This window comes from Tursiops truncatus, chromosome 20 (assembly GCF_011762595.2).
Source record: "Tursiops truncatus isolate mTurTru1 chromosome 20, mTurTru1.mat.Y, whole genome shotgun sequence".
NCBI classification, from domain to species: domain Eukaryota; kingdom Metazoa; phylum Chordata; class Mammalia; order Artiodactyla; family Delphinidae; genus Tursiops; species Tursiops truncatus.
Genome location: NC_047053.1, coordinates 19,681,108 through 19,707,473, shown reverse-complemented (window position 1 = coordinate 19,707,473; position 26,366 = coordinate 19,681,108). Strand labels below are relative to the sequence as shown.

Here is a 26,366-nt window from a genome sequence, read left to right as displayed (position 1 = left end):
AATTAATGACTGTGATTATTTGCTGCTGTATAATGAAATATGCCACCATAGAGAAGATCTGCATAACTCATTGAACCAGTATTTTCCAAATGACCAGTGCATACATCACAAAATTATGCATGGGTAAAATATCCATTCAAAATAAGTGATAAATGAATGGATTTTAATGCAACCAAGTACAGAAAGTTTATTGATATGGTTTCAGATTCCATATTGTACCTAACTTTTAAGAAACTACCATTTGTGGACTAAAAACAAAAAGAAAAACAACCATTTGTCTAGCTTTAATGTATCAAAGAAGAACATCCAGTTATATGAAAAAGCTATTAAAATACTCCTCCATTTTCCAATTTATATACGTGTATGCAAACGGATTTTCTTCTTACACTTCAGCTAAACAACATTCTACAACAGGTTGAATGCAGGAGCATGTGTGAGAATCCAGCTGTTTTTGTTTAAAGTAGACATTAAAGAGATTGGCAAAAATTAAAACAATGTCATCTTAATTTAAGAAAATAAGTAAAATAAGTAGATTTTTACTTTAAAATATTTATGTTAATATGAAATGCATTGATTTTCCTTTTATTAGTTGGGTCAAATGCTGCTGATAAGAAATGGATGAGTGCAAGAATGCCAAGTAAATTGCAGCATCTAGTGGTGGATGTAAGGTGTAGTAACTCAAACATCTGAGAAGGTCCTAAGGCTAATGATGACCTTCCTAATGTCATTAAGAAAAGGGAAGTTTAAATTTAAGTGCATTCTGTGTCAGGCACAGGGACAGATGCTTTTACTTACAATGTTTTTTATAGTCCTCATGTCTTCTGAACTAGAGGTTATTCTGAATTAGAAGTTATTCCATGTTAGAGATCAAGCAGTGTATACTTGGAGAGGCTGAAGAATAATCCCGAAGTCATACAGCTAGTGGTAATGTAGCCAGGATTCTAACCTAGGGTCTGAGTCCCAATACCTGTTACTGGTCACTTCCTTCATGGGTGTATATATACAATAGAATCTAAATGTGTACATGGCACACACGTTTAGAACTGTTTCATTTTCTGAAAATTTTGAACAAAGGTCCTAATTATCTGAGAACTGTTTTAATAAGGAAGCTAATCAAATAAGTTCCCACTGGTCAGGGATGGAAGAATATGTGCATTAAAAAGCATAACAACTGTCGTGCTTTGAACTGCAAAGAATTGATATGAAAAATTATGGTTAATTTTTTGTGTGACGTAGTGATTTTTTTAAAAAGTTTGTAAAGATACACACTAAAATATTATATATGAAATGTATGTGCAGGATTTGTTTAGAAATTGTTTAGAGCAACTAGATGGGGTAGGGACTGGGGGAAGGCAAGTGGGTTGAGGTTGTGTATGAAACAAGATCGGGTATGTATCAATATTTGTTTGCAGCTGGGTGATGGATACATGGGTTCATTAAACTGCTGTCTCTAATCTGAAAATTTTCATAGTAAAAAGTTTTTAAAAATCTATTTTTAGACATCTTCTTGGGACCATTATTATAAATTCTTTAGTAATTCATTTCTGTGGTAAGTATTATCACTAGTGGACATTTGTGCTCACATCGAATCACTTTTTAAATTCAGGCTGTTTCTTTGTGTTCTGTCCAACAGCCTGGCACCAACATCTGTTCGCTTTTCCTTCCTCTTTTCTCAGCTGTCTCTTTCCAGATGTAGTGAATTGTATGCAGACTGACAACCTGGAACTAAAGAAGCTCGTGTATCTCTACTTGATGAACTATGCCAAGAGTCAGCAGGACATGGCCATCATGGCTGTCAACAGCTTTGTGAAGGTAACTTTTTCCCAGGGACTCGAGAACAGTCTCTTCTACCTCAGAAAACCTTTTCAGAAGTGTCTCTTGATACGGTTAGTGTCTGCATTGCAAATAAGCAACCTCTGTTCCAAAAGAGGGCCTCTAGAGAAGTATTGGCCATTGAGTAGGAATATTCATGATTTAAGCATTCTGTATGCCAGAGTTTGTCTTCCAGTTCAGACCATATGGTGAGCCTTCTGTCAGCTGGGCTTGGTGCATCCTTGCCAGGTGGGAGAAGAAAGCCAAGTGAAACCTCACTGTTTTATCTTCCAAGGCTGACAAATGTTGGGCATATCATTGTAGTGTCAGTAACCTGGGGTTTTACCTATTTTATCTTTGTAGAAATTATGCTTATGGTTCAGACGTAGTGGAAACTACAGGAGCTGCCTTTTAATTTTGTTTTATTGAATAGGTCTTACAGTAGTTGATTAACTTTTTTGTTATTGTGGAAATTTTCAAACATATTCAGGTTGAGGGAATAGTATAATAAATTCCTAAATATCTACCTTGTAGTTTCAGTAGTTACCAACCTATGGCCAGTTTTGTTTAATTTAACTCTCCATACATGCTTTCCTGACCCCCACCTTCTCTCCTACTGGATGATTTTAAAGCAAATCCCAAACATCTTAAGAATGAAAAACTCATTTAATCAGCTGATCATTAAAGAACGTCCTTAATATTATTGGATATCCAGTCAGAATTCTCCTGTCATTAGATTTGATGAACACAGTAATAAGGTTGTTCTTATTAGGATTTTTGTTTTTTGTTTTGTTTACTTCCTTTTCCTCTGCCTGGAATTAGTCTACATTAAAAGCAAAAATCAGACAGCATTTCTAAAATTAGCTTCTATTAAGTTGTTTTGGAAAATAAACATGCTTTCTTCCTTCTCATGGAATTTTTGTTCTTTTTCTGTGTTTAGCTACAAGGTACAGGATCATTGTAACATTACATTCTTTCTGTCTGGTGATTCATAGATGGATGATATCATTGGAAAGAATTTAGTTTACATTTTTTGGAAGTTAGCATGTGCATAGGTTTATAATGTTTAAAGAAATTTTTTAATATAGGGCAATTTAAGGGGTGTTCCTTCTTGTAAGTGTTCTATTTGTACTGTATTTGGAGGCACTTGCTAGGAAAGGAGAATGTATGTTAATCAGGATTTCAGAGGGCCCTCTCTGCTGCTTCGTGCAAGGAACTTATGTTGGGCACAAACCAGCTTCTAGATTCTCCTTTGCTTTCTTGGCTGTAGGCCCCAGATATCCAGCCCTCTTTTCTCCCTGCTTAATATTTGTGGAGTGGGACATATCTTTCCATTTCCTGATTTGTTGTTGTTGTTTTTGCGGTACGCGGGCCTCTCATCGCTGTGGCCTCTCCTGTTGCGGAGCACAGGCTCCGGACGTGCAGGCTCAGCGGCCATGGCTCACGGGCCCAGCCGCTCCGCGGCATGTGGGATCTTCCCGGACCGGGGCACGAACCCGTGTCCCCTGCATCGGCAGGCGGACTCTCAACCACTGCGCCACCAGGGAAGCCCAATGTTTTTACTTTTTATTAAAAATTTTTTTAAAGTCTTTTTCCTTATAGGCTATTATAAAAATATTGAGTATAGTTCTCTGTGCTATACAGTAGGTCCTTGTTGGTTCTCTCTCTTATATATAGTAGTGTATATATGTTAACTTTAGTTAAAACTGACTCTCCGTGAAATACTATTTGAAAGAGAAAAGATAGTTTGAAGTAAAAAAATTCCACTGTTAAGTCCTAGGTTAACCTCCCTGAGTCTGTTTCCTCTTCTGTAGAGTGAGAGGTACCAACTTAGAGAGTCGTTAGGAGTATTAATTGAGCTCTTGCATAAAAAGCATCTGTGAAAGTGCCTGGCTTATGAGAGTTCATGAAGTGATGGCTGCTGCTGCCATGGTTATGAAGTAGACATTAGGCAAAGGTTAACATTATTGCTACAATATTAATTTAAAGGGTTCTGACCTCTTTGATAGCTATACAGGTTCATATGGTAAAATCTTTCTGAGGGAATGAAAGCTAAACTTATTTCCAGACACAGATTTATTAGTCCATTATTTTGAAAGTAAACGTATTCAGAATGAGGAAGCACTTTGGCACGAGAGGAAAATAGCTCCTATGATTTCTTCACAAATAATCAGAGTTTTGAAAATTCTGTCTCACTAAATTGATATTTGCAAGAAAGATACACTTTTGGGTGATAGTGATAATTCTCTAGCTTTTGCCCATGCATTAGGATTTTCCCTCCTTACTGCAGTTTCCTTTTCTCTCTTAGAGGCATTTTGAGGTATTCCAACTTCAGTTAATGTTTACACCAGAATCTGCCACTCCAGAGACTCTCTTGACAGCCCCACCACATCTACTTTGCTTTTTGTTTGTGAGCTCAGGTCTCCTAAATCCTTTGGCTCAGCGCCTTAGCCCCTTTGATCTTGTCTTCTGAGCCTTCTGAGTTCTACCATGCTCTCTGAGAACTGCCCCTGGGAATGCCCTTCTTCCATTGCTCTGTCCTGTCTGCCAAAGCACAGACTACTGAATTAGTTAAAAAAACAAAACCAAAAAAAACCCCAGAAACATATTTTGGTTTGTTGAGGGTTTTTCTGCACAAGCAGCATGCTCTCAGAACTCGGCCCTTGTATGGCCTTTAGCAACGGTCTCTAGTTAAACTGCCAGCTTCTTTTAATATGAACTTATTTTGGAAAGCTGTTTTATGAAAAGTAACATTTTTTTTCTCAGAAAAAGTATGTATTTTAACCATGTGCTAGCCAGCATGTAGAAGCCACAGTGAGATTATGTGACAGTGGTTCTCAACTGGGGGCGATTTTGCTTCCTGGGAGACAGTTGGCATTGTCAGGAAACACTTTTGGCTTGTCACAACTGATGGGAAGGTTGCTACTGGCATCTAGTAGGTAGAGTTCAAGGATACTTTAAACATCCTGCAGTGCACAGGGAGCCCCCTACAACAACATGAAGGACTAATTTGTTTTAAAAACTGAAGTAATGCCTGACATATAGTAAGTGCTTAATAAATGACAGCTATTGAGAAACAGATCTAACGTGACGTACTTACTGATTATTGTAATTTCTAGTTAGGCTTTAGAAGGTTTGTGGTGGTTTGCTGTCAGTCTGAGATGATAAATGCTGAAAAACTGAAGTCTCTCTAGATCACTTTGTAAATTTTAGAAGGATTTTTGTCAGAATATGTTTGTTGTCCTCGTGGGCAACGTTAAATCATCTCTTAATGACCTCATTTAATTTAGTACTTTATATGAATTCTGTTATCCCTAAACATATATCAATAAATAGAAGAAGAGTTATAAAATTAAAATATTATACAGAAGCAAAATTAGAAATGCGTGATGCTCTTCATGCCCAGCGTCCATAAAGGAGTACCAGAGCTGGTAGAATTTTAGGCATGTATGAGAGTGTCAGTATGTGGTAAGCACTGGGTAAGAATGATGTAGGAGGTAACATGTTCACTCAGTCTGTGTCTGGATGCCCCAAGTAAGTAATGTTGTATTTGGTACTAAAAGATGAGTTGCTGGTAATTTCTGCAGGATCAGAGTGTTGAGTAAGTGGAATCATTGGAGGCTGCTCTGTTATAAGGGCAAGTGCCCATCTCAGTGCTTTTCGGTTTTTAAATTCTTGCAGAGGAAGGAAACAATTTTTGTTTTCCTTATGATAAACTTTGTGGAGATCTTTTTATGTGTATTCTCACCTTAGGAATTTTAATCATCAGTTTTCATTTTATCAGTTATTACTAACTTAGGTTTTTTTTTTTTTAAATCTCATTTTGGGGGCAGGGTTTTTAGATTTAGAGAAAAGTTGCAAAGACCATACAGAAAGTTTCTCATATACCTATCTTCACACAGTTTTACTTAATGTTAACATCTTACATAACCATGGTACCTTTGTCAAAACTAAGAAATTGGCATTGGTACATCACTATAAACTGAAGTACAGACTTTATTTCACCTGTTTCAACACAAATATCCTTTTGCTATTTCCAGGATTCAGTCCAGCATACCAAATTGCATTTAATCACTTCCTTTTATAAAGAGTTGACTCACTCTTTATGAAAGTATCTCAAAAACAGAAAAGTGCTTTGTAACTGTGAACTTTTTTTTTTTTTTTCGCTCCAGTACTAACACATGAGGGTTAAAACTCAGGCTCTGAAACCAACCAGACTTGGATGTGTATCCTGGTCTGCCATTCTTAGCTTGGTGGTCTCCCTAAACATCTCAGTATCCTCGTCTACAAAATGGAGATTATAAACAGTGCCTCTATCATTGGAACGTTGTGAAAAATAAAAGAGGGCTTGCAAAGCACTTAATAGTGAACCTGGTATAGAGTAAGCCCTTAATAATAACAAAAGGTTTCTTTATTGTATAGTGATCGTGGTGCTGGTTATTAATGATTTTAGAAGGGTTAATATTTCAACGGCGAATTTATTTTTTAAAGGTATTTAATTCTTTTTTTAACTAAAGCTGTTTTTAGTATTTTTTATAATTTTATTTATTTATTTTTCACTGTGTTGTGTCTTCGTTGCTGTGTGCGGGCTTTCTCTAGTTGCGGTGAGCAGGGGCTACTCTTCCTTGCGGTGTGCGGGTTTCTCATTGCATTGGCTTCTCTTGTTGCAGAGCACGGGCTCTGGTCTCACAGGGTTTCAGTAGTTATGGCACGCAGGCTCTAGAGCGTAGGCTCAGTAGTTGTGTCACACAGGCTTAGCTGCTCCGCGGCATGTGGGACCTTCCCGGACCAGGGGTCAGACCCGTGTCCCCTGCATTGGCAGGCGGATTCTTAACCACTGTGTCACCAGGGAAGTCCCAAAGATATTTAATTCTTTTGTATACATTATTTAAAGCCAGACATTATTTTTTAGGGTGATTCTGAGGGCAGCTTATCTACAAATGAAGTAAATCTATTTACAGTATTACTTAACACATCATTTCAGGATTACTTTTAAAAGATAATTGTTCAAGGATATGCCTAAAGCAGTTTTCGTAGGCAGCTTCCTGAAAACTGGATCTGTTGTACATAGTAATTCAGTAGTGTACCGAAAGATCACGGCTTATTCATTTCTCAAGACTCTAATTTGGCAGGGGATTACTTACTCAAGACTCTAATTTGGCAGGGATCTCAAGACTCTAATTTGGCAGGGGATTACTTACTCTGAAAAGGGAGATAATGGTGTAATAATAAATTTTTTGTTTTGTTCATTTTGCAGCATGCTTTTGTGTGATTTTAGGGCTGGTGGGCCAAGTAACTCTTGGCTTCTTAGGAGTGCCTTTTGTCCATTTGTAGATATTTATTTGTAGTGTTTTAGCTTTGTGAATATTCGCATTTCATCAAAACACATCTTAAGCTACTTATGTAAGCTCCTTAACTAAGTAATGAGTTTTATTGAGTCTAATTTTTAAATCTTACTTGTTACCAGATATTCAGACTCTCTTGCTGTTAACGGTATTTGTTGACTTCACTAGGTAGATGTGTTCACTTAGCTTCCTCATTCTAGGAAAGAAGATGGGGAAAAAAACGGAACATTGCAGAATGTCATATGTAGTCAGCATATTATTAGTTGGCAGTCTGGACAGTGTCTTGGATTAAAGCATGACTGTAAAATTAACTGGTACAGTATAGTCATTGTATTCTTTTTTTTTAACAATGCATTTTAAAATTTTTATTTATATATTTATATTGGCTGCGTTAGGTCTTCGTTGCTGCACGCAGGCTTTCTCTAGTTGCGGCGAGCGGGGGCTACTCTTTGTTGCAGTGCGTGGGCTTCTCATTGCGGTGGCTTCTCTCTTTTTTTTTTTTTTTAATTAATTAATTAATTTTTGCTGTGTTGGGTCTTTGTTTCTGTGCGAGGGCTTTCTCTAGTTGTGGCAAGTGGGGGCCACTCTTCATCGCGGTGCGCGGGCCTCTCACCATTGTGGCCTCTCCTGTTGCAGAGCACAAGCTCCAGAGGTGCAGGCTCAGTAGTTGTGGTTCATGGGCCCAGTTGCCCCGCGGCATGTGGGATCCTCCCAGACCAGGGCTCGAACCCGTGTCCCCTGCATTAGCAGGCAGACTCCCAACCACTGCGCCACCAGGGAAGCCCGCGGTGGCTTCTCTTGTTGCGGAGCATGGGCTCTAGGCACGGGGGCTTCAGCAGTTGTGGCATGTGGGCTCAGTAGTTGCGGTGCGTGGGCTTCAGTAGTTGCAGCACATGGGCTCAATAGTTGTGGCTCGAGGGCTCTAGAGCACATGCTCAGTAGTTGTGGCGCATGGGCTTAGTTGCTCCGTGGCATGTGGGGTTTTCCCAGACCAGGGATCGAACCCGTGTCCCCTGCATTGGCAGGTGGATTCTTAACCACTGCGCCACCAGGGAAGTCCAGTCATTTTGTTCTTAAGGAGATGATAATGACTGAAACATGCTTAGAATAAATGCCCTGTGCTTTAACGTGTTATTTGAGGCAACTCCATAAAGAAGAAAGTGAGATTCTGAACTGTTGCTGATTTTCAAGAGGATAAAAGTATGCAAATCACCTTTATTTTCCATTATAATAGTTTTTGGTCAGTTATTCTACTGCGTTCAATTTATTCAAGTCTTCAGGGGCAGCAGCCAAAAGTATTGTAAATTGAGCGGGAAAATTGAAGTGTTTGTTCAGAGTGTTTGACCTTGAAGGTCATTGCTAGAAATGAAAGTCTTCTAAATATAGTTAATAGGAGGAAGTCACTATATTGGGAAGTGCTATCTTTCTTGGGTTCTGAGGCTATGAAAATGAGTGAAATTAGAGAGGTCATTCAAAGGAACAGGGAAATGTGTGAAAGATTTCTCCTAAAGGAGCTTCTGTCTGTGATACTCCACTCCCAACGTATATCTAGATTTCCTTTTAGAGTTCTTTTTTTACAGGATCATTTTTATTTTAATCATACCCACCACTCCAGCTTGCTCCTTAAAAAAAGAAAAATGAGGTCTGGGACTTCCCTGGTGGTCCAGTGGTTAAGACTCCACTTGCAGGGAAGAAGATCCCGCAAGCCACAGGGCGCAGCCAAAAAATAAAAATAAAAAAAGTAATGTCAAATTTATGTCCTCAGAATTGCTGCATATGAGACAGGGGTAGCTTATAAATCAGATTTTGTAGCTGGATAGTAAATCTTGCCTCTTTGAAGTGCTGCTAGGATGTGATTATCTCTGAACTATATAAAGTAGGAGAATACAGTTCTCTCCTTGTATAAATCTGCCTGGAAATAATGTTTTGATTATAGTATTCTCCCCAGCTCCGATTTTTCTTTCCCTTTCCCTTTCCCCCATTTGATGTTCACAACTCTTGGAACTTCTATAAATGCAGGCGGCAGAGTGATTAGTACTCAGACACTAGAATCAGATACAGGCCTTGAGTTTGTTTTTTTTTTTTTTTTTTGCGGTACGCAGACCTCTCACTGTTGTGGCCTCTCCCGTTGCGGTCCCGTTGCAGAGCACAGGATCCGGACATGCAGGCCTAGCGGCCATGGCTCACTGGCCCAGCCGCTCTGCGGCATGTGGGATCCTCCCGGACCGGGGCACGAACCTGTGTCCCCTGCATCGGCAGGCGGACTCCCAACCACTGCGCCACCAGGGAAGCCCCAGGCCTTGAGTTTGTATTCAAGCATTTTCCCTTTCCAACTTTGTTGGCTAAGCAAGTCACTGAATTTCTCTCATCCTATTTATAAATTCATTTTTAAAGCCTATTTCCTTATCTGTAATAGGTGGATTTTGATAGCAACTACCTTAGAGTTGCTGGGAAGGTAAATGGCATAGTAAGTGTTCAGTAAGTTTTAGCTATTATTGTCTTTTATCTCTTTGTCCAATTCTATTAGGTATAGTATAAAGTAAGTCAAAACAAATTGCTTACGTTAAAAAAAAATTCAGCAGACTCCAAGGGTCCACAATGAACTGTCAGATTGAAGGGAAGTCTGTAGTTAAGGCAGAGAAAAATTTGTCTAGTATTGAGTGTGATTTTACACACACATGCACGTGCACGCATACTTCTGTATGTATGTATATGTTTGTGTTTAATATCTGTATCTGTAAAGTATACATATTATATTAGGTCTACAGGGGGTAGGGGTGGGATGGGGGAGGAGGAATGTTTTATTGCAGTCTTCCAAAGAACAGAATTTACCATAATTGGGAGGCAAGATGAATTAAAAAATTTCTTTTGATGCTATGGGACATGTTCCTTCGTAGCCTACATGCCAGCTCTTTGTAAGTCAACCAATGTGCTGAGAAAACTCACTTAAACCCTATTTATAAATCCATTTTTAAAGCAAAACTTCCTTTAGAAACCCCTTTCTTTCTTGGGAACTCCAGTTTTTCTGAGATTATAATTAAAAGGCCATTGTTCTTTTCATGGCAGTGTTTCCTAAAAGAACTGCCAGTTTTCTGGGGGGAAAATGTTATGCATGTTAGTCTTAGTTCACATTCAAAGTAATGGTACAAGAGAAAGAGACATAACCTTTGTTTTAATACACTAGTAAACCAGGGCAGTTACTGCAAGAGTCAGATTTTTTCTTTTGATAATGAATTATTGTTTGGAGAAGGCTCTCTGGGAAGAGGAAGTAAATCATGTTTCAATCCATTATTTTTAAAGTTTATTTTTACAAACAGATAATATATGTACTACATTCTATACAAAATTCCAAAGAAACACAGAGACAGGTGAGTTGTCCTGTATACCCCAGCTACCCAGCTGCTGTCTTGAAGTCAGTCTTTGCCTGCTTGAGATTCGATGCTCATTTTAAGTTTCCATTAGAGTGAGAGAAGCATGGCTTACTGACCAGGAGAACTCTAAGCAGCTCTTTATGGGCCCACCTCTGTATATTTCTGAAAACTTAGCAGTATGAATGTGAAGATTAGGAGATGAAAGCGGAAAGGTAGACTAGAAGGAATTTTAGAGGAATAGCAGTAGAGTTTTGTTATTGGGGGTGTATCTCCTCTGGTCAGTCATTGGCTCAGTGACCATTTGGCAGTGATCTTTTTTCCCCATGCAGACTTTTCTAAACATAATCATATAATCTGATCTCTCTGGATCTTTTAATTAGATTTACTTTTCCCTGTTTCTTTTCTTGTTTTAATGTGATAATAAGTGAAAATTGCCTGTTTTACCACCAGAACATATACGTCATTAGCTGCATTATATACTTGGTTTAATTTCTAGTTACCTGTGATGGTAGCAGAGGAGTTCTAATTGTTCATTCTGTTCATTTCCTGTTAACAGACCTCATATTTAATTTTTTTAACATTAAAAAGATTTGAGTGGCAGAAATGGTAAGTTGTGACAGGACATTTGTTTTGGACGAACTGGTGACCAAGACTGGGCATGTGTTGGCAGCAAGAGAGGAAAACAGGCATTTGTTCTTCCAGTGTGACATTTTGATCCTTTATCCTGTAATCCAGTGTATTAAGTGTATTATACAGGGGAAACACAGTACCTTTTCCCTGCATGTAAAGCACTGAGATGATGGAGATTATTGTTTCACTTTTCATGCTTTTAATTTTTACTAAAGGCCATGCTTGATGGTGTGGTTGGCAAAGAAAAATTAAGTCAGGAAAGAACCTCATGCATGCTATCATGTGATAGGTGAACTAGATAATCCTTCTCGATTTGTGTTAATAACAATAAAATATTATATCCATAATCATACTTACCAAGTGAACCTTTGATTTTTTTTCATCTTGGAATTTTTTGTCCTGACCACTAAGTTATAACTGAAGGTGATTCCATTTGTGGCATCATTATCTTAGTTAATGGATACTGTCATGAATGTATTATTTGATTTAAAAAGCCATATTCTCTAGAATTTATCTTCTAGGTAAAATCATATACTGGGATAATCTGCAGAGTACCCAAATGATATGGATATTAAAATCAATAGCTAAACTGTAACCATTATGTTTCTTCTCTTGCTAGCAAAAGGATAATCATACAACTCTTAGTTTCTCAAGCTTTTAACAGGGACTTCAGTCAGAACTAAAAATGAGTTGACATTTTTGAGAATCTTTTCAATATACATAATTAATGAAGCTGCTACCTATTGCATCTCACTTATGCTTACAGAATATTTATATATAGCCTTACTGTGCTAATATTTAGCGACAGCTGAGAGCCTCACTGCAAAATGTTGTTGTAAATTCATTTTTACAGAGCTATAGTTTTTTGTCTGTTTTGTTTATTTTTCTGTGTTTTTATAATCTTAAAATTACTTTAAACATTCATTGGTTGTAGATTTCTTAGTTAAATTAGACATAATCTGTAATTTTGATAAAGTGTCCACTGTTTTTTCTTGCAGCTAGTATGGATTTCTGGGTCTGTTAAGTCAGGATACAAGTGTACTTTCTTAAATTTATTTATTTTATTTAGGGCTGCATTGGGTCTTCGTTGCGGTGCGGGCTTCTCATTGTGGTGGCTTCTCCTGCTGCGGAGCATGGGCTCTAGGCGCACGGGCTTCCGTAGTTGTGACACACGGGCTCAGTAGTTGTGGCTTGAGGACTCTAGAGCGCAGGCTCAGTAGTTGTGGCGCACGGGCCTAGCTGCTCCGTGGCATGTGGGATCCTACCGGTCCAGGGCTCAAACCCGTGTTCCCTGCATTTATAGGCGGATTCCTAACCGCTGCGCCACCCGGGAAGCCCTTAACAGAATTTTCTTTTCTTTTTTTTTTTTTTTTTTTTGCGCGCGGGCCTCTCACTGTTGTGGCCTCTCCCATTGCAGAGCACAGGCTCCGGACGCAACAAGTGTACTTTCTTATATTTGGTAGCAATTTTTCATTTATCATACTGCCAGAGTTAAGGATACATTTGAGGTACCATATTTCATTGATTCTAAGATGCATTATTATTTCCTGTATTACGTAGAAAGAAAAATACCTCCTATTAAACTGACATGCCGTTGATTATTAAATATATCCCAACTTCAGAGATGTTAATATGAAAAACTATGCAACTTAGTCTTGATGAATTATGGTAATATTGCCACCTTAACTTTGTATAAGGCTTTGTAGAAAGCACTTATACATAAGTCATCTGATTTTATCCTCAAACTAAAGCTAATCTGTGACTTGGATTAAATTATTCCATTTTCAGGTGAGGAAATTGAATTTCATGGAGATTATGTGCTTTCCCAACATCATGTTACAGTGAACTATGGTTTCAGGGTCACATTTTCTTACTCTGAGACTTAAGGTGTGATTGACACCTGAAGTATCACCTCCCCACCCCCCAGTACATGCACGCCCATACACCTATAAAATTGTTTGGCCTAGATTTTTCTTTCCATTGCCTAATGTACATGTTTCATATTTAAACTTCCCTGTTTTGTGTTTTTTGTTTTGTTTTGGCTGCGAGGCATGTGGGATCTTAGTTCTCCAACCAGGGATCGAACCCATGCCCCCCTGCAGTGGAAGCATGAGTCTTAACCACTGGACCGCCAGGGAAGTCCCTAACCTTCACTTCTTTTACAGCTGTTCATGTGTCTTAATTCTACTGATAGTGTTGACTACTATTAAAATTATTATTGTTTTAATAGTAAATCATGAGGGACTCTCTGCTAATATGTGAATTGTTTTAATTCTGTGTTGCTTGACCATGAGGAAGCTATATATGCCATCATTGGTGGTTTATTATACATTTTGAAAGCAGTGTATCTTTCTAGCTGACTGCGTAAAATGTTCAGGAACGGTTATGGGTTGAGATCTATGAAGTGATCCAGAGAAATAGTTGTACTGTTCTTGACAAATCAAGGTCGTATCTGCTTCTTTCCCAGGTGGTGGCTAATGCTGTAGCAGCATTATCTGAAATCAGTGAATCTCACCCAAACAGCAACTTACTCGATCTGAATCCACAGAACATTAATAAGCTACTGACAGCCCTGAATGAGTGTACCGAACGGGGCCAGATTTTCATTCTGGACTGCCTGTCTAATTACAACCCTAAAGATGACCAGGAGGCTCAGAGGTCAGTCTGTTTTTCTGGATAGTATCTAGGAGTCTTGCCCGGTTCAATAATTTCTAGTAAGTCTGTATTAGAATAAGGGTCTGTTACGTTGGGAAAAGCAGTGGCTTATGGGATATATATTGCTATCCTGTGGTATTTTCTCAATGTATTTAGGAACATTTTAGGTGGTAGAGTAAACCATGCAAAAAATAGCTCTTCCTAAGAGGAGATGTGTATTTTTCATTTCTTCTTTGAACAGTATAGTTACAACCCTCTGAAAAACTCTCCCTCATCATGGTCTCACATCTCCCATACAGCAATTCCTAGCCATTTGGCAAACAAAGGTTTTTTGAGTGTCTCTCACTGTAGTAACAAAATTTTCGTTCTTTTAGATACATAGTAAGTGGCTTGATACTAGTTATTGAGCTGCCTTATACCTATAATTAGTACTAGAGAAACTGTGTTGGAGCCAGCAAAATGTATGATGTCTTCCGTTAGATATAGGAATCTCATCAGTCTGAATTTGGAGAAGATTTTGGAAGGCACACCTGGATTCTTCTGCTCAGCTCTACCACTTTAGTGCTGCAGATTTTCATTGACTATCAGATACTGACTACTAAATTTCATATACACATACATACATTTTAGTTTACAGAATTGGAGGTATCATCAGTTTTTATTGAGCATTTTGTGTATATAGGCACTGTACTAGGCAAAATAATTCTGAAGAATTGTTGGCTCTTCATTTCATTTTATTTTATTTATTATTATTATTTTCTTTTGCGGTACGTGGGCCTCTCATCGCTGTGGCCTCTCCCGTTGTGGAGCACAGGCTCCGGACACGCAGGCTCAGCGGCCATGGCTCACGGACCCAGCCGCTCCGCGGCATGTGGGATCTTCCCAGACCAGGGCACAAACCCGTGTCCTCTGCATCGGTAGGCGGACTCTCAACCACTGCGCCACCAGGGAAACTCTGGCTCTTCATTTTAATTATGGTAGATAGGAACCTTCCTTGCCCGGCTAAAGCTCGAGCTACTATAATGTAAGTGCTCTTCACTTGTCTGGGAAATTGTTCCTTCTGGATTTAACCAAAGCTCACCCTGATAGTTTCTTTCCATCACTGAAAGTACAAATATCTTCTGGAAAGAACTTTACATACAATTTTATTTTCTCTTGGTCATTGACATCTCACACTTACTCATTCACTCAGCAAATATTTATTGAGCCTGTGCTGTATGCCAGGCATTGTTCTAGGCTCTGAGGATATAGCAGTGGACAGACAAAAATCATAGCTCTTATGGAACACTTATTCTGAGGGATAGGGCAGAAGTATATATAATATGTATATGTAATACAGCATATAATAGGTCAGATGATGATAAGTGCTAACAAGAAAGATAAAGTAAGGAGGAGATCAAACAAATGCTGGGTGGTCAGGAAAGGTCTCCCTGAGAAGGTAGCATTTGTATAAATGCCTAAAGGAGGTCAGGGAGTCAGCCAAGTAGATACAGGAGGAAGGGAGAAAAACACAGCTTACTTACCTTGTGTCCTTAACTGAGTCAGCTAGCCACTCACATTGCCTAAGAGCTATCAAAATTAGGTTAATTTCTGAAGAACCCTCAATGGATAACTAAATATTCTGTATTTTATGAGACATTTAAGTGTAGGTGGCAGGGACTAGGAGAAGGGGATGAGGTTGAGAGAGTATTGCAGTGGTGTTGTGTTGTTAAAAACAAACAAACAAACAAACACCCTTCCCGAGATTCCCTTATTATGCTGAATGCAAGAGGTTGGGTGGTTTTCCCTGTCACCCCATCTCCTTCTGCATCTTACAGTGAAACTTCAGCCACAGTTGGTTGATATCTCTGACTATGAAAGAACTCTCAGAATGCTTAATTTGACTTCCTATAGGCTGAGGAGAAATGGGCTGTGAGGCAGGGAGTCCTTACATAATATGGCGAGATAGAGAGGACTATAAAATAGGAAGGTAAATGGTGTGAGCTTCAGGTGTTTGGGGTATTGGCTAGTTCCCTTCCAGTTTGAACATCCCTTATTGCTGGTTTCCTAAAGTCTTCTGATATCCCTGCTCTGTTTGTAGTTTGCTAGGATTGAGGCGTCCGCAGTGTTGGATCCCAAATTTACCTATGTATGGAGTTTTGACTTTTCTAACTGATTTTCTAATTTCTTTATACCTGGGCCATGGGAACCTCTGACAACATTACCTTATAGATTGGATTGAGCAAAGAAATTATAATTTAAGGTACTAATTTGCACTTTCTGTCCTCAGTATCTGTGAGCGGGTAACTCCTTGGCTATCTCACGCCAACTCAGCAGTGGTGCTTTCAGCAGTAAAAGTCCTAATGAAATTTCTAGAGTTGTTACCCAAGGACTCCGACTACTACAATATGCTGCTGAAGAAGTTGGCCCCTCCACTTGTCACTTTGCTGTCTGGGGAGCCAGAGGTGCAGTACGTCGCCCTGAGGAACATCAACCTGATCATCCAGAAAAGGTTGGGAAAAAATGAATTGGTGATTAAAGTGTTTGTAATTTTGAATTAAACTTAATAACATCATTATTAAAGAGGACTGTGTTAAAACTCTGTTTAATGTATGGAAATGAAAATACTGTATGGTAGAGCAACTTGCCCAGGGTCAGGAGGCTAACAGTTGATTTTAGAGTGTTCTTACAATGAATGCCTGGTGTTGCTCTACAATTTAGTTTCTTTTCTGAAGGAACTCTTAGTTGTATGATAGCTAGTGTCTGCTTAATATGGTTCAGGCTGTAATTTAGATCAGGTTGTTGTTCTTCCAGTGGTTCTTCTTGGCAATATATACTTTACTCCTTAAAAATAGTCTGCCAGATGGATCTGGTTAGAGGGATGTAGAGGAAGTTTGTGAGTTTTTTTCCCTGGAGTGGAGTGTGTGAATGGAGAGCAGAGAAGCACAGGTTAGGTATTAACGCAGACTCAGAAGGAATATCAATATATGCCTCATCTTCCTTATCTTGTGTTTCTGTGTACCACAGGCCTGAAATCTTGAAGCAGATCAAAGTTTTCTTTGTGACGTACAATGATCCCATCTATGTGAAACTAGAGAAATCGGACATCATGCTTCGTTTGGCATCCCAAGCCAACATTGCTCAGGTCAGACTTAAAGTAGATTCAAGTTAAGATCTAAAAACTTAGATCTTAAGATACGGCCTTCAGAAAAACCTAGGCCATGAAATTGCTGTTGGAGAATCCTTAATGATTATTCACTTCATGGATTTTTAACAGGTTCTGGCAGAACTGAAGGAATATGCCACAGAGGTGGATGTCGACTTTGTGTGCAGAGCCGTGCGGGCCATTGGACGGTGTGCCATCAAGGTGGAGGCAAGTGTCCCGTGGTAGTTGTGATCACGTTGTGGGACTCTGGGTATTCTCTTCACCTCTTTCCTTACATTTTTAAGTTTATCAAAATAATAAAGCACATTGTTAAAATATTAAAGAATTTTTAATGAAAAACAGCTGTCCCTGGTCCCTCTCTTTCCCGAGGGAATCATGTTTAACTCTGTTCCTAGTTTTAGTTATTTTGATTACTTCCATATCTCTAATATCCTTATGCTACTATTTATTGATTTACCAATTGTAGACATTGTCTATTAACTTTCCGCTATGAGAGAAGCAACTTGGTTCATATACTCCATCACTTCTACTTCTACCGTTCTGTATAGATCCCCTGTATAGTTATATCATGAGGTTTTTGTTCCTATATTATCTTTGTAAAATGAGATAATATACCTTTATTTCTTGTTCTATCAACTAGAGTCTTGCAAAGCTTGCTGTGCGTATTATGCCTGTAAATATGTAGAGCCTACACAGTCAAATGATTGCGTTTTCTTTCTTATAAAGGCTTTTGTTTTTTCTGTAGTTTATAATGGCCTTTGTCTTTTTTTTTTTTAATTTCATTGTGCCTTCATTGCACTCCTATCTTCTTCCAGCTTTTCAAGCATAATATCAAATTAATAAAACTTTTCTTTTGTTCTAGACCCTTCTCTCTTCCAGTCCTCTGTCCTTCCAGTCCTTACTCCAGTCTGGGTGGTTGCTTTCTTGTGTTCTGCACAGCCGTCTTTCCATACAGCCTCCCTTCATTGCTGTTTCTTGTTATGGGTACTTTTTCATAGCATTCCTTTTTTTGTGGTTGCAATAGTTTCTTAAATCTCTTGTGATGTGAATTACAGTTTTTGGTTTTGTTTCTGCAGTTTGAATTTAATTATCTGGAGTATTTTATGGTGATGGTTGCATGTCTATGATTTTCTAATTGAAGTGTATACCATACTTACAGTAAATTGCTGCCTATTTGTGTTAAAAATGAGATAACAGAAAAGTTGTCAGGACTTCTGTGCACATAGGCAGGACTGTTGACTAGCAGGTTTCTGCTTTAGGGAAGGGAGTTGATCTTTACTTGGAAGTCCTCTTGAAGAGCTTCTCTGTGGTCTTAGAGGGCAGATTGGTTCTAGCTTGGTTGCAGCCTTCCAGTAGGTATTAAGGGCTACAACTTACAATGCACTGCTTCATCAGTCACCATGCCTCTGTTGTTTTTCCTCATTCAGAAGTTTGTTGCAATTAATGATGGCTTCTGTGCACAACGATACTGTGGATTCAGAGCTCCATATTTGTTCTTACTACTTGACTATGTGCAATTCTGCTTTTTTTTTCTTTTGATATTTTATTTAATTAATTATTTATTTATTGGCTGCATTGGGTCTTCATTGCCGCGCGTGGGCTTTCTCTAGTCGCAGTGAGTGGGGGCTACTCTTCGTTGAGGTGCATGGGGGCTTCTCATTTCGGTGGTTTCTCTTGTGGCAGAGCACGGCCTCTAGGTGCACGGGCCTCAGTAGTTGTGGCTTGTGGGCTCTAGAGCACAGGCTCAGTAGTTGTGGTGCACAGGCTTATTTGCTTCGCCGTATGTGGGATCTTCCTGGACCAGGGCTCCGACCTGTGTCCCCTGCATTGGCAGGCGGATTCTTAACCACTGCACCACCAGGGAAGTCCCTACGGTTCTACTTTGAGTCAGATTGGGCCATATGATTTCACAAGGATAGTTACTAAAATAATTTGTACGGTATGACCAGTGCTTCACAGGAACAGAAGGAAACAGATGCTGTGTCAGAGAAGTGCCTCTGAAAGCCAAATTCCTAATTGGCCTTCCTTGTTTTTATTTACTGAATGCTGCTTCATATGGTTACCACTGATAAATCGTTTAGTAGACTAGTTGTTATAGCAAGAAGTCAATTAATCCTGGTTTCTACTTCTGGTTCTGCCAGCTCAGTTGCTTCACATACTTAATATATACTTCTGTTGCTCCATTTGAGAAATGGGAAAATCTGTTTATTGGATCTTGATGTGTTACATCTTTTTTTTTTTACTCCCACACTTCTTAACTTACCACCACTACTTAACTTTTTTCTTTTTCTTTTCTCATTGTGGAATAGCCACCTGCTAATGGTATTAATGCAGACAATTTTCAGAGCTATTTTGGTAGCAGAAGAGTCATTTTGTGCTTTTCACTGCCAGAATGTCATTGTCTTACTAACCTCTCTGACAGTGCTCTTGCAAAGAGTCTCATTCCAAAGTTAGAGAGATTTTTCTATCCCTGGAATTACTAGAAAGTGTTCTCAAAGCATCTAGATTCCTAGCAGCTGTTAGTACCGTCTGTTGTGACTAAATGGAAAAATTATCCATCATCTTCTGGAAGAGATGAACTTCTAGTGGCTCTCACTTCTTCCTTTGATTCAGGGTGCCCTGGTGGGAATATGAGTGTGTGAGGAATGAACTTCCTTTGGAAGCTTAAGATCAGCCTTCAAGAATCCTGCCTTTTAGATAGTGTTCTCTTATTTCCAGTTACCTGGATTTGCCTAAGAACTTTTCTTAGAACTGGTTAAATCATGAAAGTTATTAGTTGGAAAGAGTTGCCTAGTCCAGACACAGTTATTGGGGCAGGAGAGGCAGTGATTGCCTGTTTTTACCTAACCTATCCATGGGACAAGGGCAAGAACCAGCGAGGGAATTGTAATAGCCTTTCTCTGTAGCTTCCAGACTGAGCTGCTGCTGTTCTCTCAGGGCACCTGACCCTTTTTTAATGTGTAGTTGGTTTCAAAGATATGACAGATGAGAAAAAAAGAATTTTAGTTTAGTGCTTAGCTAAGATAACAGGGCCTATTGTAAAATTTGGGTGTTAAGAGTTGGAGTTGTTTTTTAGCATGACTGTAAGTACAGGTGTTTCCTTGTTGCTTTAAGTACCCTGAGGTGAAAAAAATGTATAATTTTATCATATTAAGTTGGTTAGCTTAAAGATTAAGCATAAGCCATGAGTCAATAAATAACACTGAAAAAGCAATTTCATGGTACTGTTTTTTCAGTAACTTTTGCCTGTTCTTTTTTGTTTGGTTGTTTTTTTAAATAGATTTTACTCTCCACCCCACCTCCAGCTTTATTGAGGTATGATTGACAGATTTAAAGCTGTATATATTACAGTGTATACCTGTTTCTTTAAGGAGGAAATAAACCCCTGCCCTCCTTTTCTTACAAATAAAATGATTTTGTTTGTGAGATTTATTTATATGTTTGGTTTTGTTTGAGAGAGATTAAGTCACTAAGTTAAGGTATTCCTCACTTCCCACTCTTCTGTTCTTTGGTGTTTACCATTTCTCATTTTTGTAGCTCAAGATAAGGTACTGACTTATGTCTTACGCAAACAAAAAGCATATGTATTTACTACATAAAATCATAAAAAAAAGACAAGTTAAAAGTAGAACACTCTGCTTTCTCCTACCCCTGTTCTACCCTTCCAGAAATGATGTGGACATGATTTTAAGTCTTTGTTTACATAGTCCTCCATAAACAGGTGTGCTTTTTACAAAAATGAGATCATTCTACAAATGCTATTTATTTATGTTTTTGTAGTCTGCTTTTTTTGCTTATTATACATGGACATTTTCTCATGTTACTGATAATATTTTACATCATTTTTAGTGGTTTGTAGATATACTGGGTGATTGCTTCATAATTATTTAGCCTTTCCCTTCCTGTATGGACCTTAAAGTTGTTTCTGCTCTTTTTCCAAATAATGGTTATAAGGAGGGTCCTTTTAGCTAAATCTTTGATCTCTAGTTGAGGTGACATTTTTCTCATTATGCTTAGCCATTTGGAATTGCTTTTTCATGGCATGTGTATCTTGTTTCAATGTGTTATCTTTTCCACATTGATTTTTTAAAGTTGTTTTATAATTAATTAAAGGTATTAATTCATTTAATAGCCCTTCATTTCATTAATAGTTATTTTCCCAATTATTTTCCTTTTGATTTCATTTGACTTCTTGATGCATAGGAGTTCACATTTCCTTATGTAGTGAGTTCTATCCATTTTCTCTCAATGGTATCTTTTTTTAAAAATAATAAATTTATTTATTTATTTATTTTGGGCTGCATTGGATCTTCGTTGCTGTGTGTGGGCTTTCTCTAGTTGCAGAGAGTGGGGGCTACTCTTCGTCGCGGTGCACGGGCTTCTTCTTGCGGTGGCTTCTCTTGTTGCAGAGCATAGTCTCTAGGTGCTCGGGCTTCAGTAGTTGTGGCATGCAGGCTCAGTAGTTTTGGCTCGCGGGCTCTAGAGCACAGGCTCAGTAGTTGTGGTCACGGGCTTAGTTGCTCTGTGGCATGTGGTATCTTCCTGGACCAGAGCTCGAACCCGTGTCCCCTGCATTGGCAGGCGGATTCTTAACCACTGAGCCACCAGGGAAGTCCCTCTCCCAATGATACCTTTAGTGGACCACCTAGAAAATTGTGCTTCACTTCAAAATTATATAAAATTCACTTTTATTTTCTACTTTAATGGCAATGGTTTGGTTAAAGATAAGAGTGTGGGGATCAAACACAAGAACAATTCATCCTTTCCTTACTGTTATGAAATGTTGCCTTTATCATATACTAAATTTTATATGTTTGTATGCCTTTCTCTGTTTCTGGACTTACTTTGTATATACAATGATTGGATATTTACTTTTGTTCCTCTGCCATACTGCTTTAATGGTGTTTTTAAAATTTAATCAAAAGCAATATAGGTGAGATGACAATTTGCTTGAAAATTACTATCCTAGACTTAATTGTTTTTGAATATTGATGCATCATGGGAGATGACCTTTTGTTTATCTTTATTATAATAATGAAACTAAGGATTCAGTAAATGTTAGCTTTCTATCAAGCCTTATGCTGAGTACTTTATTTGTACTGTGTAATTTGATAATTTAACCCTTACATGCTTTATAATTTATCATAACTTTTATATTTAAAATTTCCCAACTGTTTTGCTGTTGTAATAACAGCACAGGAAATAACTAGTTGAAAATGAATAAAATAGAATTCAAAAATGGGAAAACTACAATAATAAAAGAGAACAGAATCATATATGACCTCATATAAATAACCTCAAGATGCAATTTTGTTTTCGTTATATTGCTTGGAATGGTTTAAATTATAGTACCTTTAAAAGATTTTATTACAGAAATTTTTAGGTATACACTAAGGTAAAATTGATTAATGAGCTCTCATATACCCACCATCCATCTTGAACAAATATCAACACATTGCTGTTCCCATTTGATCTTCTCCCTCTCCCTCCCCCTTCAAGGGAGTGGGTTACTGTTATATTTTAATGCAGATCTCAGATATGATCTTATTAGAGTAGTCCAATGTGTATATCTAATAGATAAGGTCCTCTAAAAAAAAAATTGTCATGATATCGTTACCGTACTCAACAAACAGTAACTCTTAATCTCATTAAATACCTAGTCCATGTTCAGTTTTCCCTAATTGTGTCTAAATGTCTTCTTACAGTTGCCTTGTTCAAATCAAAATCTAAATGAGAGCTAGCTATACATTGCATTTGGTTAATACGTCTCTTAAGTCTTTATTTATTTATTTGGGTGCCATTTGTTGAAAGGACTAGATCATTAGGCTTGTAGAATTTTCCAGAGTCTAGATTTGGCTGATAGTATTTTAGTGATGTTGTTTATCTCATTCCTTCATCCCCTTTAGAAAATTAAATCTAGAGGCTTGGTAATATTCATATTCAGTGTTTTTGGCAAGAATACCTCTTAGATGCTGCTGTGAATTTCCTATTGCATCTTATCGGGAGGCATATAATGGAATGACCCATCATAATACATTGTAATGTATGATAAGTCAGTTCTTGGTTTTTAGGATCTCTCTTCTGGAACCTTCTTTTAAAAACTGTGACTTATTGTTTCAATACATTAGTTTTGTCACTTGTATTTTTCCATATTCCCTTCATTAATGAAAGACTAATAGATTAAATTCTATTTTATAGATGAGCCATAGGCTGTGGAAAGTTGCAGTTTATCTAAGGCCATAGACTTGCAGTTATATAGCCCAGAAGATGGCAAATTTTTCTTACAGTTTTTTGAGTCACAGAGAACTTTGAAAATATAAAGAAAACTGTAAACCTTCTCCCAGGAAAATATGCTTGTGTGCACAAATGAAATTTGGCAGTTACATTTCAGAAGGTTTAAAGATGCCTTCTGTCTGTGCTCATTCATGAACTGCAGATAAAGACCTCTTCGCTTGGCTTATTCTTTCATTCTTATTCTTTCCTTCTACCTTGACTTATGCTTTCTTCTCATTTCTGTCATCCTGGCTATCCAAGATGATTTTTTTCACTTGAACTGTTTCTTGTAATGAGTAAAATTTGGAGTATATCTAGAACTTCTGTATATCTCCATCAGATAACCCAGCCTCTAGTATAGTGTGGTCAAATTAAGTGCCTCATCTTTTAGTCTAGTTTAGTTGATAACACCTGAGTGTTCCAAAAAAATATTTTTTATTTTATTTTATTTTTTTTGCGGTACGCAGGCCTCTCACTGTTGTGGCCTCTCCCGTTGCGGAGCACAGGCTCCAGACGCGCAGGCTCAGTGGCCATGGCTCACGGGCCCAGCTACTCCGCGGCATGTGGGATCTTCCCGGACCGGGGCACGAACCCGTGTCGCCTGCATTGGCAGGCGGACTCTCAACCACTGCGCCACCAGGGAAGCCCCAAAAAATATTTTTTATGTTGAGGTTGTGTTATTGGATAGATCATCTGACTTCTCATTATGTTCCTCTTTGCAGCAATCTGCAGAGCGCTGTGTAAGCACATTGCTTGATCTCATCCAAACCAAAGTAAATTATGTGGTCCAAGAGGCGATTGTTATATCTTCCGCAAATACCCCAACAAGTACGTCCAGATACTTCTGCCCCTCTTCCTCAGATCATTTAGGAAATGTTTAAGTAAGGCACTTTGAGGTTGGCTAGGTAAGAATTAGTTTGTAAAGTAACTGGTCATAATTGAATACTTTATTAAAAATCAGAAACATATAAGTTGGTTAGCACAAGGATTAAAATCTGATTTTTCACTCTGCTTTATCACTTTTAGAAGAATTGAAGCTCTGTCTGAATATGCATTGTCAATTGACATATATTAAAGTTAGCCAGATTCTTTGGTGATGAAGTTACTATTAAATAAGGATACCCATATATTCCACGTTGTCTGGGCATAATCCATTTTATGCCTCTTACCAGGCATAATTAATAATTGTGCCCCTTTTCACTCTCAGAAACGTCTCAGTTTGAATAATAAATTATATGGTCACCTTATTGTAAAAGCCAGGGAGGTGACAGCTTCACTATTCACTTAGTATGTTACCTAGTACTTGTAGAAAATTATAGAACATGCCACAATGAACTGTCAGAGTTTCAGGCCTTTTCTGAAGTATTGTAGCTGCTTCCATTAAGATATACAAAATCTACATTTTCACTCCACAAAAATTTTCACATTGAGGCCTCTTAGTTATGAAACAAAAATACTTTTTCAGATTTGCTTTTGAAGGCAAACAATTAAGGAACCTGAAAAGAGTGAAATAAGAGCAGATCTTACAAGCATCCTAAATCTCATTTTACCTTATAATCATAGAGATGAACTGTGCTAAGGCTTCTGATTATCGTTAAAGATAATGTGAAATGAAGTGACTTACAGTTAGTTAGCTTAGTGGTGGACTCAGAATTAGAAGAAATATTTTAATAAGGTAGTGGTTTATTAAGCATTATGTATACTCTCTCTCTCTCTCTCTCTCTATATATATATTTTTAAATTCTAGAAATGGTATTTTTGGAAAAAGGATCATATACTTTTACCACTCTCCCAGGAAAGAGGAGGGTTGGGTTTCTAAACTTCTTGATTAAGTGGGGAGGTGTATATCTTAATATGCTTGGTAAAGAAATGTGTCCATTTCTGATTAGTATTACTGAGGGATTATGATAGTTTAATTTTAAGAAAGCATTATCGAGAACCTGGTTTAATCAGTGGAAATAGGGCAAACAATTAAGTGTATTATTCAGTTGTCCATATCTCATTTATTATACAATTTCATTCTGATGTTTAAAACTACATTAGCCGGGCTTCCCTCGTGGCGCAGTGGTTGAGAGTCCGCCTGCTGATGCAGGGGACACGGGTTTGTGCCCTGGTCCGGGAAGATCCCACATGCCGCGGAGCGGCTGGGCCCGTGAGCCATGGCCGCTGAGCCTGCGCGTCTGGAGCCTGTGCTCCGCAACGGGAGCGGCCCGCATACCGCAAAAAAAAAAAAAACAAAAAAAAAACCACATTAGCCAAGGAGATGGATTTAACATGGTAAAGAATGAGAGCTATAGACCTGTGAAAATAAATACTTGAATTGCTTATTTCTTTAGAAAAACAGGTCATTAGTGTGGGTGCCTTGGGAGGAAAGAACATAAAGATCTCTATAGAAAGCAGAGATAGGTGGATAAGAGACAAAATTACTGTTTCTGTATGCTATTGCTGTCTGACTGCATTTTCCTAATAGTAAAGTGGAATTTCTGTTCCTCTATGATGAAGGTAAAATGAAGTAATAGGAAAATTCTCTGATCTAGTTATGAGAAAGACTGTGAGAAATGTAAGGTAGTGGTATTATCTTAAACCATAGGTTAGTTTTTCCTTGTGAAAAGAATATCTGATAAGCTTTTATAAAGATTTATGGTCTAGTTATTAAGGAATAACTAGAAGGAAAATTGAAGGAAAATTGAAGACGTTTATAATTTTCTGGCTTTAAAGCCTGTACATTCTCTTGGCTAAAAGTCTTTGTAGTTTGGTGGTGGTTTAGGGTACCTCGTCCATGGTTTTTTGCTTTGTAGGCTTCATTGTTAAATACACTTCTCAGTTTTGCCTTCAGTAACCATAGTCCATTTTGTTATATCAGATATGAAAGTATCATTGCCACTTTGTGTGAGAACTTAGACTCACTGGATGAGCCAGACGCTCGAGCAGCTATGATTTGGATTGTGGGAGAATATGCTGAAAGAATTGACAATGCAGATGAGTTACTAGAGAGCTTCCTGGAAGGTTTTCATGATGATAGCACCCAGGTAAGTTCCCATCTATATCTTAATGTATTAGATGTTTTGGGGACGACTTCAGGAAAGGTAAAGGTTAGGCAGTTTCATGTGTGCGAATTTATATACACATATAGTA

At 38.1% G+C, this 26,366-nt stretch overlaps 1 protein-coding gene across 1 annotated transcript in view; it reads left to right on the top strand.

Annotated features, from left to right (window-relative positions):
- Positions 1 to 26,366, top strand: part of LOC109551719 (AP-2 complex subunit beta-like) — a 104,604-nt gene that overhangs the window by 57,320 nt on the left and 20,918 nt on the right. Inside the window, 8 exon segments of the mRNA XM_073797712.1 lie at positions 1,677 to 1,812; positions 13,626 to 13,816; positions 16,083 to 16,304; positions 16,820 to 16,937; positions 17,070 to 17,165; positions 23,954 to 24,032; positions 24,035 to 24,059; positions 26,095 to 26,260. Coding sequence (XP_073653813.1) covers positions 1,677 to 1,812; positions 13,626 to 13,816; positions 16,083 to 16,304; positions 16,820 to 16,937; positions 17,070 to 17,165; positions 23,954 to 24,032; positions 24,035 to 24,059; positions 26,095 to 26,260 — 1,033 coding nt within the window.